We start from the raw sequence: 17,726 nt of genomic DNA, 5'->3' as shown, positions 1-17,726 counted from the left end.
AGTGAGTGGGACTCATGCACTGAGTTGGGAGGACTGGTGAGGACGCAGACAGCGTGACTCCAGGGACTGTGGTGCCCTTGGCCAGGTGCGGGTGTTAGTGGGACACCTGCAGATGTTGGAGTGAGCGTGCTGACTGGGGCAGGGTCAGAGGAGGACAGTCAGTCTTTTTGGAGCTCACAGGAGCTCCCAGTTGGAAAACGGGGCCATGGGATTCTGGTGTTGTGCCTTGCTCCTGCTGGGCTCACCTGGACCACTGGGACGGGTCCAACGCCACTGCTCAGCAGGAACACAGAGCCCAGGAGCCTGCCCGGCAGTTCAGGCAGCTCCGGAGACACCCACACAGCACCCACAGTAAGGACCCTGGTAAGGCCGCCCCCGGTTCTAGTTACAGAAGCAGCCCTGTGCCCGGTCAGGAGCTGGGATCAGAGCAGACAGACGCCTGGTCGTGGGCGGCAGCTCCAGGAGAGCCCCAGAGGGAGGGCTGGGGGTGCTGGGGCAGGGCAGGTGTGAGGGGCTCCAGGCCACACTGCCCAGGGCACGGGACCCCAGCGAGGAAGGTGTACAACAGAAGGTTCGCGGGAGCCGCAGCCTACAGCCCCCGAGGGGGTGGGGCGTGCCCAGAAGCAGCAGGCAGGCAGTCACCTGTGCCCGTCCACTCCCCACGCAGGACCTCCTCGCTGCGGTGGAACTCGGGCGCCAAAGAGCGCATGCTCATCAAGGTCGCTGATCGGGAGCCCAGCTTCCTCGCCGCCCAGGGCAATGGCTACGCCCCAGACGGCCCACCTGGGGTCCGCTCCCGCAGACCCTCCGGCAGCCAGCACTCACCCAGCCTGCAGACCTTCGCCCCGGAGGCTGACGGCACCATCTTCTTCCCAGAGAGGAGGCCGTCACCCTTCCTGAAGAGGGCCGAGCTCCCAGGGAGCAGCTCCCCACTGCTGGCCCAGCCCCGAAAGCCCTCCGGGGACTCGCAGCCCTCCTCCCCGCGCTATGGCTATGAGCCCCCGCTCTACGAGGAGCCCCCGGTGGAGTACCAGGCCCCCATCTACGATGAGCCCCCCATGGACGTGCAATTCGAGGCTGGCGGGGGCTACCAGGCCGGCTCTCCCCAGCGGTCGCCGGGCCGTAAGCCCCGGCCGTTCCTCCAGCCCAACAAGCAGGGCCCCCCCTCGCCCTGCCAGCAGCTGGTGCTCACCAAGCAGAGGTGCCCCGAGCGCTTCCTGAGCCTGGGGTACAGTCCCGCCGGCAAGGAGTACGTGCGGCAGCTGGTCTACGTGGAGCAGGCGGGCTCCAGCCCCAAGCTGCGCGCCGGCCCGCGGCACAAGTACGCGCCCAACCCCGGCGGTGGTTCGTACTCCCTGCAGCCCAGCCCCTGCCTGCTGAGGGACCAGCGCCTGGGCGTCAAGTCCGGAGACTACAGCACCATGGAGGGACCTGAGCTGCGGCACAGCCAGCCGCCCACGCCGCTGCCACAGGCCCAGGAGGATGCCATGTCCTGGTCCAGCCAGCAGGACACCCTGTCCTCCACAGGCTACTCCCCGGGCACGCGCAAGCGAAAGAGCAGAAAGCCCTCTCTGTGCCAAGCCACCAGCGCCACCCCCACCGAGGGCCCCGGGGACCTGCTTGTGGAGCAGCCCCTGGCCGAGGAACAGCCCCCGTGCGGGACCAGCCTCGCCCCCGTGAAGCGAGCGGAAGGTGAGGCCGAAGGGGCGCGGGGCGCGGCCGAGCCCTTCCTGGCGCAGGCTCGGCTGGCCTGGGAGGCGCAGCAGGCCCACTTCCACATGAAGCAGAGGAGCAGCTGGGACTCCCAGCAGGACGGCTCTGGCTACGAGAGCGACGGCGCCCTGCCACTGCCCATGCCCGGGCCGGTGGTGCGGGCCTTCAGCGAGGACGAGGCGCTGGCCCAGCAGGAGAACAGGCACTGGAGGAGGGGCACCTTTGAGAAGCTAGGCTTCCCCCAGATCCTGCTAGAGAAGAGCGTCTCCGTGCAGACCAACCTGGCCTCGCCAGAGCCCTACCTCCACCCCTCACAGGTGAGGGCCCAACGGGCGGGGCTGAGCTTGAGAGCATGGGGCCATCGCAGTCAGAGTGGACCCCATGGGCCGGGCACAGGAGACCTGGCGTCCAGGGCGTGCACGCAGCACGCAGAGTTCTGAAGCCCCGTGTCTTCGGGGCCCTGGGCACTCCAGCAGGCTGTCAGGGCTCAGCTGGGAGTCCACGAGGAGACCCCCGTGGGGTGTGGGCTGCTGGGCGTTCCCTGGCAGTGCCTTCCTCATCCTGGGGGCACCTGGGAGCTGAAGGCCACACCCTGACTCCAGCCACAGAACACAGGAGGCCTCAGCAGACTGGGAGGGTGGTGGCCAGCAGAGCCGTGGCCTGGGCTCCTGAGGAGCAGGCAGCCGAGGTGTCGGGGGCGCCCTGGTGGTTCTCAAAGCCAGTCCCCGAGGCTCCCTCGGGTAGGAAGAACTGCTGAGGGGACAGAGGCCCCAGGAATTCTGGGATTGTTGCGCCCAGCCTGGGGCCTCTGGCACATTCCCCACCTGGCTCCTGGAGCTGATGGAGGCTAGATCCTGTGGAGGCCACGTGCACCTCTGTCCAGCATCTCCATCCTTGTTCTCACCTGCTTGTTCTCACAGGGTGAGGCAGAGGGCAAGCCTAGCGTCTGAGGACCCAGGAGGGTGGAGGAGGAACACGGAGCTTCCTGGGGTGGGGAGACCTCGAGGGCCTGGGTGGCCTTCATGGCCTCCAGGGTGGAGAACTCAGAGCAGCTTCCGGTCGGTGATTTTGTCCGCTTCTCAAGATGCAGGAGGACAAGAGGGCAGAGAGGCCCAGGGTGCATGGACCAGGGTCCTCTCAGCAGCAGGCAGGGAGGGGCCTCCTGGAGGTCAGCCTGGGCTGAAGGCTGGAGGAAGGGCCTGGGGTCCCAGCAGTGAAGGGATTGGGAACCAGACAGCACTTTTACCTGGTGTGAACTGCAGCCTTCCTCCCGCCTCACCCTCAGCCAGGTCACCTGGGTCACCCATCAGCAGGCTGCCCTGCCACACCCTGGGAGTACAGGGCTGCGGCGCCCCAGCTGCATCTGTGGACAGGCTGGGCTCCCCTGGGCCTCCCACCTCAGGCAGCCTTGTGGTGAGCAGGGCAGGCCTCTCACCTGGCTGGCTCTGGTGGGGCCCCGGCTCACACTTCTGGGGACTGTGGCCCAGCGGGCCCAACTGCCTGGCCCTCCCCCACCCCCTAACAGCCCAGCCCCATTTGTCCTTCTCAGTCTGAGGACCTCGGTGCCTGTGCCCAATTCGAGAGCAGCCGGCAGAGCCGCAGCGGCATTCCCAGCTCCAGCTGCGTCTTCCCCACCTTCACGCTGCGCAAGCCCTCTTCAGAGACGGACATCGAGAACTGGGCCTCCAAGCACTTCAACAAGCACACGCAGGGCCTCTTCCGGCGGAAGGTTTCCATCGCCAACATGCTGGCCTGGAGCAGCGAGTCCATCAAGAAGCCCATGATCGTGACGAGCGACCGGCACGTGAAGAAGGAGGCCTGCGAGCTCTTCAAGCTGATCCAGATGTACATGGGTGACCGGCGGGCCAAGGCTGACCCGCTGCACGTGGCCCTGGAGGTGGCCACCAAGGGCTGGAGCGTGCAGGGCCTGCGGGACGAGCTCTACATCCAGCTGTGCCGGCAGACCACCGAGAACTTCCGCCTGGAGAGCCTGGCCCGCGGCTGGGAACTCATGGCCATCTGCCTGGCCTTCTTCCCGCCCACCCCCAAGTTCCACTCCTACCTGGAAGGCTACATCTACCGGCACATGGACCCCGTCAACGACACCAAAGGTAAGGCCATGCACGGGCTCTGCCACCAGCTCAGCTAAGGGCAGTGGAGAGGGCTCCTGCTGTGCTGGGCAGCAGCTGGTGAGTCCCTGGTGGCCCTCCACACAGGGCCATGGCTCGACACACACCTCCCGAAACACCCCACACGCCGGGCCTCCGCTGGATGTGGCCTCCTCCTGGAGCCCCAACTAGGCACTGAGGTGAAGAGCCCCGGAGCCCTGGCAGACACGAGGGCGTGGGGCCTCGATGGCTGCATCCACTCTGCGCCAAGCCCACCATGGCCAGTCCTGCTCCCTGACAAGGGCAGGCACGAAGAGGCCGAGGGCAGAGCAGCCGCGGTCAGGGCCCTGCATGTCTGCTGCACTTGCCTTCTGCCATCCGTGACCTAGAGGGGTTCCCACCCTGGCAAGACCCAGGTTGTCTCTTCTGGGCATGGTCCTGGCAGAAGGCTCCTGTGAGCAGGCAGGAGCTTGATGACTGTGGCTCACATGCAGGTCACGCAGCACCTGAGCTGCCCCAGAGCTGCCCCATGGGGTCGTAAGTTGGAGCCATCATCACATCCTAATGGCTGCCTGGGGCAACGTGGGAGGCCAGAGTCTGCCCAGGGCTCTCCAAGACAATGCTTCAGGTGTGCCGGGCCCAGGCCATGGTGCCATCAGCCAGACAGCCCCGCGTCTGCAGCAAGCCGCCCTCCACCTCACATCGTGGGTATCTACAGGGCACAGCCACAGAACTGATGTCCAGAAATGCATGCACGCATGCACACACACCCTCCAGGTCAGACACGCCATAGGCTGTTCTGTGGCAGTGAGAGCCCACCCTGGTCTGGCCTTTGCCTCTACAGAGATTGAGCCCCTGGTCAGGGCCTTGCTGGGCCTTACCCCTATGACCCCCCAGCCCAGGTGTGGAGGAGGTGGCTCCCAAGCTGTGGGCACACAGAGGCAGGGTGGAGGCCACAGGGCAGTGGGAGCTTCCTGGGGACAGTGTTGGGTATAGGCACCACCCACCTCAGCAGCTGTTTGTGGGGAGATTTTGGAAGCCATGCAGTTTCACCTGACTTTTCAACACGAGATCACAGCGGAGGCAGAGCTTGGCAGGTGACCGGGGCTCCAGGAGTGCAGAGGAGGACCAGAGCAGGGTGCCAGGCAGACTGGGCTGGACTGTGAAGCCCAGTCTCTGGTCTTGGGCCCTTCAAGAAGCAGGTGGAATCCTAGGGGCTGTGTTCCTGTTGGCATCATAGTTCACCTCCTTGTCCTCTTCCAGAGGGGCCTGGGGATGTCGTGCCTGAGCTGGAGGCTGTGGACTGAGCCCCTGCTGCTCAGCACAGCATGCAGCCCACAGTGGGTGCCCCCAAGAGTAGGCAAGTGAAGGGCCAGAAGACAGCCAGAGAAAGGCCTGAGGTTTCTTGGGCCCATCTTGGGCCAGCTGCCTAGCCAGTGTGTGGCTGGGCTGTTTCTACTGTATGTAGGTAGAGGCTGTGGCTTCCTAGGGGAGTGTGTGCTCCAGGCCACTGCCCTTCACACTTAGGCTTGTGTGCCTTTGTCCTTGTGTCTTACACCTGTGGGGTCCTGGCCTGCATGGAAAAAGGAATCAGGCTTCAGCCTGGGCGGCCATGGCTTCAGAGCTCTGCCAAAGAAGGTCCATGAAGGCCAAGAGCACCGTCTGGGCTGGAGTGACAGCAGGGCTGGGGCTCTGTGCAGTCCCACTGGCAGGTAGCCTGCATCTTGGCTGTGGTACCGTGGCCACCCTCACAGGCAGAACCCCATCTCCAGCCCCAGGATCCACTCCTAGGTTCATCTGTCAGGGTCCCTGATTGGCCCTGAGCCCAGAAGAGAGACCTCTACATACACAGTGGCCATCCCTTCCCAAATGAGCCTCACACCCCTCCAGCCAGCCTCCTGTGCCTAGGGGGTGTCCCTTTCACATGCAGGTGCTGGCTCTGCTCAGAAAGACAGGCCCAGCCAGGCACAGTGGCTCACACCTGGAATCCCAGCACTTTGGGCCGAGGCAAGAGGATCCCTTGAGCCTGGGAGTTTGAGACCAGCCTGGGCAACAACGTGAGACCCTGTCTTTATGAAAAATTTAAAAAAGGAAATTAGCCAGGCATGGTGGTGCATGCTTGTGGTCCCAACTACTTGGGAGGCTGAGGCAGGAGGATTGCTTGAGCCCAGGAGGTTAAGTCTGCAGTGAGTCATGATCGCACCACTGCACTCCTGCACTCCAGCCTGGGCAACAGAGCAAGACCTCCTTTTTTTTTTTTTTTTTTTTTTTGGAGTTAGAGTCTTGCACTGTTGCCCAGGCTGGAGTGCAGGAGTGCAGTGGTGCAATCTCAGCTCACTGCAACCTCTGCCTCCTGGGTTCAAGCGATTGTCCTGCCTCAGCCTCCCGTGTAGCAGGGACCACAGGTGCGCACCACCACACCTGGCTAGTTTTTGTATTTTTAGTAGAGACGGGGTTTCACCATGTTGGCCAGGCTGGTCTCAAACTGCTGACCTCAGTTGATCCACCCACCTGAGTTTCCCAAAGTGCTGGGATTACAGGCATGAGCCATTGTGCCTGGCCAAGACCCCGTTGAAGTGGGGGCTGTGGGGCAGGTAGGAAAAAGAAAGAAAGAAAAGAAGGAAGGAAGAGAAGAGAAAGGAAAGAAAGACAGGCCCTGTCAGCCGAGGTGGGTGTCGGACGTAGCCTGTGCTCTGGGGGGCCAGCTAGGCTGAGGGCACAGTCGTTAGAAAAAGGAAACTGTAGCCTAGGGACCCTCGGCGAGGAGCAGAGCTGAGCCTGGCACATCGCCCTGAGCACCGTGCCTGCCTCAGCCTCGGGAGCCTTGACCCATCGGCCAGCACCTGCGTGACCTGCACTGTGTGGTCACCACCCTCGGGCACTAGGCCCCACCAGGTGATGCCCCCAGCTTAGCCTTGTCTCATGGGTGCTCACTCCTTTCACACCAGCAGGGGGTCTCCTGGCTGGTCCCCAGGACCTCCCTCAACAGGTTCTCAACACAGACATCGAGGTGCACCTGGCAGTGGGTATGGTAGCCTTCAGCTCTCCCACCTGCTCCACTTCTGTGTCTTTTGGAAGGCTGGAGACTCCTAAAGGTTTCATTCACTGCTCGCTTCTTCATGCATCCAACAAGGTCTCCTGGCTTCCAGCTCACGATGGCAGACTGAACCTGGGCATTTGCCTCACCTTTGCCTTGAACTCACTAAAACGACAGTGAAACCATTTTTTAAAGGCAAAAAAAAAAAAAAAAAAAAAACCCAGAAAGGAATGTAAAATGGTACAGCCACGGTGGAAACTGGTAGGCAGTTCCTCAAATAATTAAAATATAATTCCCATATCATCTAGCATTTACTACTTCTGGAATGACCCAGAAGAGCTGGGAGCCAGGACTGTAATGGTGATTGGTACACCCCGTTCACAGCAGCTCTTACAACTAAAAGGTGGGAACATGCCAAGGATCCATCAGCAGCTCAATGGAGAAACAGAACATGTCCAGCCACAAAATGGAAAATTATTTCCAGCCTTAAAAAGGGAGGAAATGTTGATAGACGCACGTGGATGAACCTTGAGGGCATCATGCTGAAGGCAAAAAGCCAGTCAGGACAGAGATCGTAGGATTCTCCCTCCGTGAGGCTCTAGATTAGTCAGATTCTCACGGGACAGAGATCGTAGGATTCTCCCTCTGTGAGGCTCTAGATTAGTCAGATTCTCACAGGACAGAGATTGTAGGATTCTCCCTCCGTAAGGCTCTAGAGCAGTCAGATTGTCACAGGACAGAGATCGTAGGATTCTCCCTCCGTGAGGCCCTAGATTAGTCAGATTCCCAGAGACAGAAACTAGAAGGGTGGGTGCTGTGGCTGAGGGAGGGAGAAGCGGGGAGTGAGGTCTATTTTGGAAAGGTGAAAAAGTTCCGGAGATGGCCAGTGGGGATAGTTGTTCAACAATGTAAATGTACTTAATGTCACAGAACTGTCTGTTTTTAAATGGTTAAAGTGGTAAATTTTATATATATTTTACCAAAATTTTAAAAACACACAAAGAAAAAGAAAATGGAAAAGGAAGAACAGCTGTTTTAGAAGGTGGAGCACGTGGACCACAAACAGTGAATCCTGGGCCAATGGTGGGAAACAGAAAAGCTGAAGCAGGCAGCAGACCCTTAAAAGCTCACAAGTAGGTAGAGCCCTATTCTTTAGCAAAGGGGGAAGAGGGTGACCCTGAAGCTGGAAACAAAGGATTGGTTAAAACTGCTTAAGAAGCAAAGCAGTCCAGGCACGGTGGCTCACCCCTGTCATCCCAGCACTTTGGGAGGCGGAGGCAGGTGGATCACTGAGGCCAAGAGTTCAAGACCAGCCTGGCCAACATGGTGAAACCCCGTCTCTACTAAAAATACAAAAATTAGTCGGGCGTGGTGGCACGCGCCTGTAATCCCAGGTACTCGGGAGGCTGAGGCAGGAGAATCACTTGAACCCAGGAGGTGGAGGTTGCAGTGAGCTGAGATCGTGCCATTGCACTCCAGCCTGGGCAACAGACCAAAACTGTTTCAAATTAATTAATTAATTATGTCTTTTCTTTATCCCCAGACAGGGACTTTGTTTCAAATAAATATTTCTTTTTTTTTCCAGGCAGGGTCTCACTGTATTGCCCAGGGGAGTGCAGTGGTGACATCACTGCTCACTGCAGGCTCGTGGGATCCTCCCACCTCAGCCTCCCGAGTAGCTGAGACCACAGGCACTACCAAGCCCAGCTAATTTTTTTCTTAAGTTTTGTAGAGACAGGGTTTCACCATGTTGGCCAGGCTGATCTCAAACTCCTAGGCTCAAGTGATTCTCCCACCTTAGCCTCCCAAAGTGCTGGGATCACAGATGTAAGCCCACAAGCCTGGCCTCATATTTCTGTATACTAGCAACAGATTATTAGAAGCTGATATTTTAAAATACCATTTGCAATTGCATGTATTTATTTATTTAGAGACAGGGTCTCCAATCGCATGTATTTATTTATTCTGAGACTGTGGCCCAGGGTGGCGCGCAGTGGTATGACAGCTCACTGTAGCCTCCAACTCTTGGGCTCAAGCTGTGATCCCCCTGCCTCAGCATCTCGAGTAGCCAGGACAACAGACCTGAGCCACCACACCTGGCTAATTTAATTTTTTTGGAGAGATGAAGTTTTGCAATGTTGCCCCGTGTGATCTTTAACTCCTTGCCTCAAGCGATCCTTCTGCCTCAGCTTCTCTGTGCCTGCCTGCAGTAGCATTTTAAAATATGACGTACTTAGAGAGAGACCTGAGAAAGGACGTGTAAGACCTGCACAGTAAAAACTGCAAACCATTGCTGAAAGTAAAGCAGTAAAGTAGATGGAGAGGTCTACTGTGCTTATGAATCAGAAGACTCAATACTGTTAGGCCATCAGTTCTACCAAATCGATGCATAGATTAAATCTGAATGCAAATTGTACTACATTTTTTTGTTTTAGAAATTGACAGGCTGATTCTAAAATGCATAGGAACTACAAAGGACCTAGAATAGCCAAAACCCCTTTGAAAAAATACAGAGTTGGAGGACTCACACCACCTGACTTGTTATAAAGCTAGGCTAACGAGAGTTGGAGGACTCACACCACCTGACTTGTTATAAAGCCAGACTAATGAGAGTGTGGCACTAGCCTTGAGGTAGACAGTGGGTCAGGGCCACAGAGAGCAAGTTTAGAAACAGACCCATGTATGGATGAGCCAGCTTTCCACAGTGCCGCAAAGGCAACTTAGTGAAGAAAAGACAGTCTTTTCCTTCGACGGTGCTGGGAAAACTGGATATCCAAATGCAAACAAAAGATGAATTTCAACGCATATTTTGACGTGTACACAAAAAATAACTGCAAATGGATCACTCATAAACCAAGATATAAAACCTAAAACTATAAAACTTCTGGAACAAAACAGGAGAAAATGCTTGCTTTCCTGAGGGAGGCAAAGATTTTTATATATAATTCCAAAAGTACTATCTATGAAAGAAAAACATGGATAAATTGGAGTTCATCAAAATTAAGTCTCCTACAAAAGACTGTTAAAAGAATGAGAAGATACACCAGTTACAGACGCGTAAAGGGAGGAAGCCGGGGCGACTAACAGTGGTAGTGGAATCAACTTAGAGGCCATGTTTAGCTGATACGGAGACAGATGGCCACATACAGAAATATTTGCAGATGTGCATGTGAACAGGAGTTAGCGTGCACACAGGTGCTTCCTCATTCTGTCAGCTGAGAGGACCTACAAGCAGTGATTTCCTGGCAGCAGTAAGCACGTCGCACACCCAGATCTTGGTTTCTAAATACCATTTTCCATTAAACGATCCAGAGTTCTTGGAGAAGTGGGTGATTCCAGGGCTGGCGCAGGGCATATATGAGGTGTAGTCAAGAGTGAGGAAGTGCCAGAGGTGGGGGTGACGCCTGCCACAGGGACATGGGCCAGCGGAAGGAGTTCCCAGTGGCCAAGGCTGGAGCAAGTTGAGCAACAAGATAAAGACCCATTGGATTATAACCCAAGCATAAAATAAAATCCATAAGTAGGTCAGGCGCGGTGGCTCACACCTGTAATCCCAGCACTTTGGGAGGCCGAGGCAGGTGGATCATTTGAGGTCAAGAGTTCAAGACCAGACTGGCCAACATGGTGAAACCCCATCTCTACCAAAAATACAAAAATTAGTCAGATGTGGTGGTGCATGCCTGTAATTCCAACTACTCAGGAGGCTGAGGTGGGAGTCTCTTAAACCCGGGAGGTGGACGCTGCAGTGGGTGGAGGTTGCAGTGAGCCGAGATCGCACCACTCACTCCAGCCTGGGTGACACAGTGAGACCCTATCTCAAAAAGAAGAAAAAACTGTAAGTCCATACTGATACAAATGAGTAATTCAATAGGTAGGAGTAGACAAATCTGTGGGGAACAATGACAATTTATGTACATATCCACCCTCCAGGAGCTGGAGCCTAACTCCACCCCTCAGGTGTGGGCCGGGCACAGTGACTCCTCCTACAGAGTGTGGCACGGAGCAGGAGGAGGAAACCGTACCTCACAGAAGCCTGCCAGCCGTGACCTCAGCTAGGTCATCGAGGCCAGTGGCAACAGTGCAGAGTTACGCTGTGCAGAGCGGGAGGCAGGCCCGGATCAGCCTGAGGGGAGCCCCCTCCTCTCTGACTGCAGTGCCTGGCTTGGGGCCAGCTGCCTTCGCCCACTTGTTTCTGTTGGTTTTCTGACCAGCAGGCAGGGAGCCCAGGCCATGGCCGCCCCAGCCTTGCTGCCAGCCAGAGGGCAGAAGCTGCCTGCTCTCCTCCTGCTCCCCAGGCGCCTTCCCTGCACCTCCACTCACGCCAGCACAGGCACGGCAGCTTCCCAGCCCACACAGTGCTCAGAAGGGCCCCTGGCATCTCTCTTACACTCACACAGCCACGTCCCCCCAGACACGCTCAGCCCCCGGCTGCACGGGGTGAGCCCCCAACAGGCCCAGGGGCCTGCTCACCGGCCAAGTGCGGGAGCTGAGTGGGTGCTGGCTCCTGGCGTTGTGTTCTGTCGTCCTCATGGTTGTCTTTGCTCCCCAGTGACACAGCACATAAAAGAGCTCCTGGAAAGAAACACTAAGAAGAAGTCCAAATTGAGAAAGAAACCCAAGCCTTATGTTGAAGAGCCGGATGGTAGGGCCTCTCCCCGCAGCCCCTGGGCGCGGCGTCTGCACAGCTCTGCTCTCCAGCCTCGGCCGCCTGGCCTTCTCTTCTCTAACCGCTTCTGGATGGGGGGGATGGGGCCACTAACCTCAGGCCTGTGGCCTCCTGAGCGAGCTGGAGGGCCCAGGTGACTGACTGGACCCCTGGAGAGGTCAAGCCTGTCCACGTCTGTCTTGGTGGTGCCCAGAGCCATTTCCAACTTGCTTGCTGGGTTCTTGATGGGGTGGGGGCATGAGGACTTGCCTGCTGAGGGCTCCTGGAGGCGCCCCCAGGTGAGTGTTTGGGCCTGACCCCCAAGGGAAGTTTGCAGGTGGAGGGGTGTGTGGTGCCCTGCAGACAAGCACCCCTCAGCCCTGTCTTCCCACCCAGGGCTGCCCCTGGGCCACAAGAGCCAAGCCTGGCGTTCAGAATCAGCAAGGAGTCGTCCCCTGCTTTGATGGCGGGTCCCCAGGACAGCCCCAGCAGCGGGGGGAGGGCTTCCACACCAGCACCAGCAGCCTTCCCACCCACAATCTCACACAGCTTCCGCCTCTCCACCTTCCCCCAGGCCTTGGCCCAGGAAAGCCCTGTGAACCCAAGGCTGTGCCCTCCCTGTTGAGAGCGACGCTGTCAGACCCAGTCAGCTCCGCGCACACACCCACGCACACACAGGCTTCCAGGGCCGTCCTCCCCACTCCTGCAGTGTGGTCCTGCCACACTTAGTGCCTCACACCCACTCATCTGTCTAGAGCTCCACCACCACCTCTCTGCTCCACCTCACTTCCTTTGAGACCACTTGGCTTTGGCACCCCTTCCTCCAGGAAGCCATCCCTGACTGCATGCTGCCCACGTAGGACCAGAACAGCGCCAGCGAGCTTTCTGTGGATGAGGTTTGCTTAGGGCCAACTCTGGGACCAGCAGGAGGCTACAGGGGCATGAAGGGCCCTCGTGGGGAGTGCCAGGATGGCATCTGCTGGGCTAGGGACTTGTCCTCACCCTGGCACCTCCGAGGCTGCCCCCAGCAGGTCTGTGCCAGGGGCCCTGGCCCAGTCCCGAGTCACCCAGCCTGGCCTCACCCAGGACCCTGAGACAAGAGGGCCAGCTGCAATGTAGGGGTGAGACTCTTGGCCACAGACGTCCTCAGACCACTCCATCTGGGGCAGCGTAGAAGGAGCTCTGCGCTCCTATCTGACCTGGCGTCCGGTGGCCTGAGAGCTGGACCGACACCGCTGGCCGTAAAAGTCTCCTGGCTGCAGCCAGGCGGAGCGGAGAGCAGACTCCCCTGTGCCTGGAGTGGGGCCCAGTGGGACACTGCGGCCCAGGATGTGTCAGGTGGGGAGCAGGGTCAACACCAGGAGGCCCTGGGAGACCTGTGACCTGGTCCTGTAGCTCTAAGGTCCCCGGGGCAGGCCTGGCCCCTGAGCAGAGCAGCACAGGCCTTAGGAGAGCTGCTGCTGTTGATGCCTCTGTGGGCAGCCGTCCCACCTGGGCCCGCCTGCAGCCAGAGGGGGATGGAGATGAGGGCTAAGGTCCAGGCAAGGCTGGATCAGGGCAGTGGGCTCAGAGCAGAGCACCCCACACAGGTGAGGATCTCCCTGGGCTGGCCATGGGCACTGCCCACTCTCCCACTGCAGGTCAGCAGACACCTTGGTGCCTGGCCCTGTGCCTGATGCAGCGTGAGCGGGAGTCATCCCCAGCTTCCCAGACCTTAGGGCACAGGCAGCCTGACCCCCAGAGTGAAGTTGCAGGTGGGGTAGCGTGGCCTCAGTCCCTGGCCTGCCCACTACAGTTGTGACACCGGCAGCTGCCTTCTGAGCACTGCATGAGACAGGCATTGTCACAGTCCCCATCCTACAGAGGAGCAAACTGAGGCACAGAGAGACTGCACTGTGCTCACCTTCACCAGCTGAGAGGCGGTGGCCCCAGTGTATCCCAGTCACAGAGTGTTGGAGGGTGTCCCGGTCCCAAGCAGGCTCAGGCTGGGGTGTTTGTCCCACCAGGGGCCTGGGGACAGGAGATCAGGGCCTATCTTCCCACAGGGACAGCAAGCAGGAGGCCCAGCCCTGCCATCTGCCCCAGGCCCCCCAGCCTAGTGACTACATGTCCCAGCTGCTGAGCTGAGGCCCTGGGTTTCTGCCGCCTTCCTGCAAAGCTCATTCCCTCCTTGCCTTCTTGAGGCTCTGAGCCTGGGTCCAGTGTGCGTGGGCACCATGCATTCTGGAAGAACACGGGCACCTCACAGCCTGCCCAGAAGGCCCAGAGGGGCCCTTGGTTCCACAGGGTCCCACGCTGGAGGCTGGGGCCAGATCCCCTGCCAAGACCTGTGGTCCCGAGGACCACGACAGATTTTGTAGGACCTAAACATCTATGAAAAAAAATCTCATTTTGGTTACTCTAAAAAAGAGGCTCCTTAGCAGTCACATGTCAACTATTCTGTGATAATTAGAGATGGACTCAAGACACGTGTACTTTTTTAACCTGGTCCAAGGACCCCGTGCCCTCAACTGTCCACCAGAAACTGCTCCTTCAAAGAAGACAAAGCCGTTCCGATTGGGGGTCAGGATCCAGAGGCCCCCCTCGCCCTGGCAGGCGGTAGGCGCTGGGCACTGGGGCAGGTCTCATGTCCAGAAGCACAGGGTCCTGTCCATCTGTCCGAGGTCCATGGCTCCCCTGGCCCCAGACAGCTTTTCTTGGCGTGTTCTCTCATCTGCTTCTTCCCAACCTGGAGCAGGAAGGTGCCGCGCCTTCCAGACCCAGCCTGGGAATCCCCTCCCCTCTAGCACCTTCCCCTGCGCCCTGTGTCTGGAGACTCCCCAAGTGCTGACTCAGGCACACGGCCCCTCCCCTCAGGGACCCTGCTGTTGGGCTAAGTTTTAGAAAGCCCCTCCCTTGAGAAAGGAGACTGGGCCCTCTCATGCCGCCTCAGTCCTTCAGAGGAGCCCAAAGGTGGTACTTCAGGCCCAGGCTGCAGCAGAGCTGGGCTTGCTGTGCAGATTACTCAGTGCCTGCCTCCCCCAGCCGTGGCTATGGGTGCTGGGTAGGTGGAAATGACTCCCCCAGGGGCTCCTGCCCACAGCCCAAAAGCCAGGGAGGGGCCTGAAGCAGAAAAGAGTCAAATACCTGGACCGCTGCCTGGGTCAGGCCCCAGGGAGGGAGCAGTGCGGTCTAGAGGCCCTCAGACCCAGGTGCTACGCTTCCTGTTCCTGCGAGGCCGTAGGAGGGCGGGTGGAGCTGCCAGGGGGGTCCTCCCCAGCCTGTCCCTCTGCAGGTGGGGAAGTGCTCCTTGGGTCTCTGCTCTAAAGGACACTGCCTGGGAGAGTGTGAGGACCCGCTGTGCTGGGCAGGGGGTAGCCGGGGCCAGGCCAGCCCAGCCCCCCAGGGCCCTCGAAGGAGCTGTGTCTGCTCACCCCTCTCCTGGCCCCACACCCACACATCCACACCAGGCTGATCGGGCCCCATTCCTTTCCAGGGGTGGCAATAAGCACGTATGCCAAGTACTGTTACCACAAGCTACAGAAGGCAGCCCTGACCGGGGCCAAGAAGGTACGGGTGCGCCTGGGGGGCCGGGGAGGGCAGGCGGGGACACAGAGACCCTTGGTGGACAGCCCCAGAAGCCCCGCCTGCAATTTGGTATGGGGCAGCAGTGCAGAGGTTGCCACATGGAACCCACCTAGGCGGGTGGCGGGGTGCGCCAGGCCGACCCCGTGTTCTCCTGGGCTGCACCCTCCCCCGGGGGCTCTTCCCAGGCCTGGACCCCCAGCTCAGGAGCAAGGCAGGCAATGGGCTCAGTCACACCGCACCACAGGACCCCGTTCCCTGGACCTGTCCCAAGAGCCTGGCCCCTTCCCCACGTCCTCCTCTCTGATGCACTGCTCCCATCACACCCCTCCCCAGGGCTCTCAGCCCTGCCACAGACTTCTGGAAGTTTCACCCCAGCTCAGCCAGCTTGGTCTCTGCTGTGCTCCCCAACAGCCCTGGCCGGCCCAGGACTCACTCCCACCTTCCCAAGGGCCCCTGTGAGCTGGTGCTGTAGACAGTGATTCCGGCCAGGGAGCTGGGCTTGTCCGTAGCTCTACTTGGAGCCAGGAGTTCACAGGGATGAGAGGAGGGGGAGGCAGAGCCAGGGGCAGCCCAGGAGGAGTTAGGGTTTGGGGGACGAGGAGGGCTGGTCCAGGGAGGGACGGTGGCCTGGGGAAACACCACACTCGGACCCAGGTGTGTGGGGCAGGAATTCTGAAGAGTGCCACCCACCCATGTTCGTGGGAAAGAGGCCAACCGGGGTGGTGGGGGTTCCTGAGGATGGCCAGGCCAGACCAGGACAGAGCCCCTGTCTTCACAGGGGCTGAAGAAGCCCAACGTGGAGGAGATCCGGCACGCCAAGAATGCGGTGTTCAGCCCGTCCATGTTCGGCAGCGCGCTGCAGGAGGTCATGGGCATGCAGAGGGAGCGCTACCCCGAGCGCCAGCTGCCCTGGGTGCAGACGCGGCTCTCTGAGGAGGTGCTGGCGCTCAACGGTGACCAGACAGAGGGCATCTTCAGGTGCCACGGCAACCCCAGGCGCCGGGTGTGGGGGCCACAACCGTGTGTCCACCATGCATCTCTGGCATGCAGGAGCCATTAAGCCTCAGGCCCACTGGGCTGCTTCCGCACCCCTACCTGAGAGCACATGAAGGGTGGGGCCACAATGTGGAAGCTGACCCTGAGGGTGTGCAGGCCAGGAGAGAGGGCAGGACCCATTCTGAAGAGGCAGCACAGCCAGCTGGGGAGGGCGCCCCTGCAGAGATGGCCACCAGGGGTACAGAGCGTGCTTGGACACCACCCACGGGCAGCCTGGGGTTTGAGCCTCAGATGACAGGCAGCCCTTGTCTGTGAACAGGGATGGCACAGGGTGCCACCCACTCCCGTGACTCACCTGTCAGGGCAAGGGGTACCCAGGCCCCAGGAGGGCAGCTGGGGAAACTGAGGCTTGCAGGTTGAGCCCCAGTGGCCCTTTGGTGAGGGCAGCCACACAGGGAGCCAGCAGGGGCCCAGGGAGGGACGGTGGCCTGGGGAAGCACCACACTCGGACCCAGGTGTGTGGGGCAGGAATCCTGAAGAGCGCCACCCACCCATGTTCGTGGGAAAGAGGCCAACCGGGGTGGCGGGGGATCCTGAGGTTTTGCTCCCCTCCCTGGGTCATCAGGGGCCTACCGGAGGGAGTGTCCAGGCGGAATCATGAAGCCGCAGCGCAGGCTCCTGTTGCCTGAGACCTGCCCTGTGCCCTGCAGGGTCCCTGGGGACATTGACGAGGTGAATGCCCTGAAGCTGCAGGTGGACCAGTGGAAGGTGCCCACAGGCCTGGAAGACCCCCACGTCCCTGGTGAGTCCTCCACACACACTGCAGCAGAGCAGGCCTGGCTCAGGCAGTGGTTCTCAAGGGGCCCCTGTCTCTGCCTCTGGGGTCCACCCTGATCCTGTCTCCTGCCCAGTGATATGATGGCTTCCCAGTCACTTCTAGCACATTCTCCCTCCTGCCCATTGGACAGTTTCCCCAGGTGTCTGTGGGGCACCCGAGGCCTACCTATGCAATGCAGCTCCCTCCCCACCTGCTGTTCTCTGCCCTGTGCCCTTCTGCCGTGCCCACTCCCCACCTGCTCTCTGCCCTGTGCCCTTCTGCCGTGCCCACTCCCCACCTGCTTCTCTCTGCCCTGTGCCCTTCAGCTGTGCCAGCTGTGCAGACACCCTCTCACGGTGGCTACACAGACTCCTCCTGAGAAAAATCCTGTTTTGCACGTCTCTGCTGGTGTGACCCCCATGCTTCCAGGATCAAGTTCGGGCCCCTAGGAGCTGAAAGGCCCTCTGGGGTCAGGGCCCAGCCCGGCCAGATGGGCTCTGTCCAGAATGGGCCGGCCCTCCCAGCCTGTCCCCCACAGCACCCGTCTGTCCATGCGTGTCCACCACGGGACCCCATTTGGCCCAGGGGTGCCCGCCGAGCAGGCCCGCTGAGCCCCGTGCTGTGTCCCCAGCGTCCCTGCTGAAGCTGTGGTACCGGGAGCTGGAGGAGCCCCTGATCCCGCACGAGTTCTACGAGCAGTGCATCGCGCACTACGACAGCCCCGAGGCGGCGGTGGCCGTGGTGCACGCGCTGCCCCGCATCAACCGCATGGTGCTGTGCTACCTCATCCGCTTCCTGCAGGTACTTCCCTCCCCGGGGGTCCCCGCTGCTTCCCCCTCCCCG

General features: G+C 59.7%; 1 protein-coding gene across 6 annotated transcripts in view; it reads left to right on the top strand.

The window, feature by feature from the left end:
• Window positions 1–17,726, top strand: part of ARHGAP39 (Rho GTPase activating protein 39) — a 152,373-nt gene that overhangs the window by 133,153 nt on the left and 1,494 nt on the right. For 3 of the 6 annotated variants that reach the window (XM_032760819.2, XM_058443826.1, XM_032760823.2), the window contains 7 exons: window positions 668–2,030; window positions 3,263–3,824; window positions 11,408–11,500; window positions 14,979–15,052; window positions 15,849–16,048; window positions 16,777–16,868; window positions 17,515–17,684. In XM_032760819.2, coding sequence (XP_032616710.1) covers window positions 668–2,030; window positions 3,263–3,824; window positions 11,408–11,500; window positions 14,979–15,052; window positions 15,849–16,048; window positions 16,777–16,868; window positions 17,515–17,684 — 2,554 coding nt within the window. Of the gene's footprint in view, window positions 1–667; window positions 2,031–3,262; window positions 3,825–11,407; window positions 14,951–14,978; window positions 15,053–15,848; window positions 16,049–16,776; window positions 16,869–17,514; window positions 17,685–17,726 lie in introns of those variants that run through there. The other 3 variants (XR_004371037.2, XM_032760822.2, XM_058443827.1) reach the window with 3 other exon arrangements.

The sequence above is a fragment of the Hylobates moloch genome, unplaced genomic scaffold (assembly GCF_009828535.3).
Source record: "Hylobates moloch isolate HMO894 unplaced genomic scaffold, HMol_V3 SCAFFOLD_9, whole genome shotgun sequence".
NCBI classification, from domain to species: domain Eukaryota; kingdom Metazoa; phylum Chordata; class Mammalia; order Primates; family Hylobatidae; genus Hylobates; species Hylobates moloch.
Note: the sequence above shows the minus strand (reverse complement) of the source record. Positions and strands in the feature narration are given on the sequence as shown.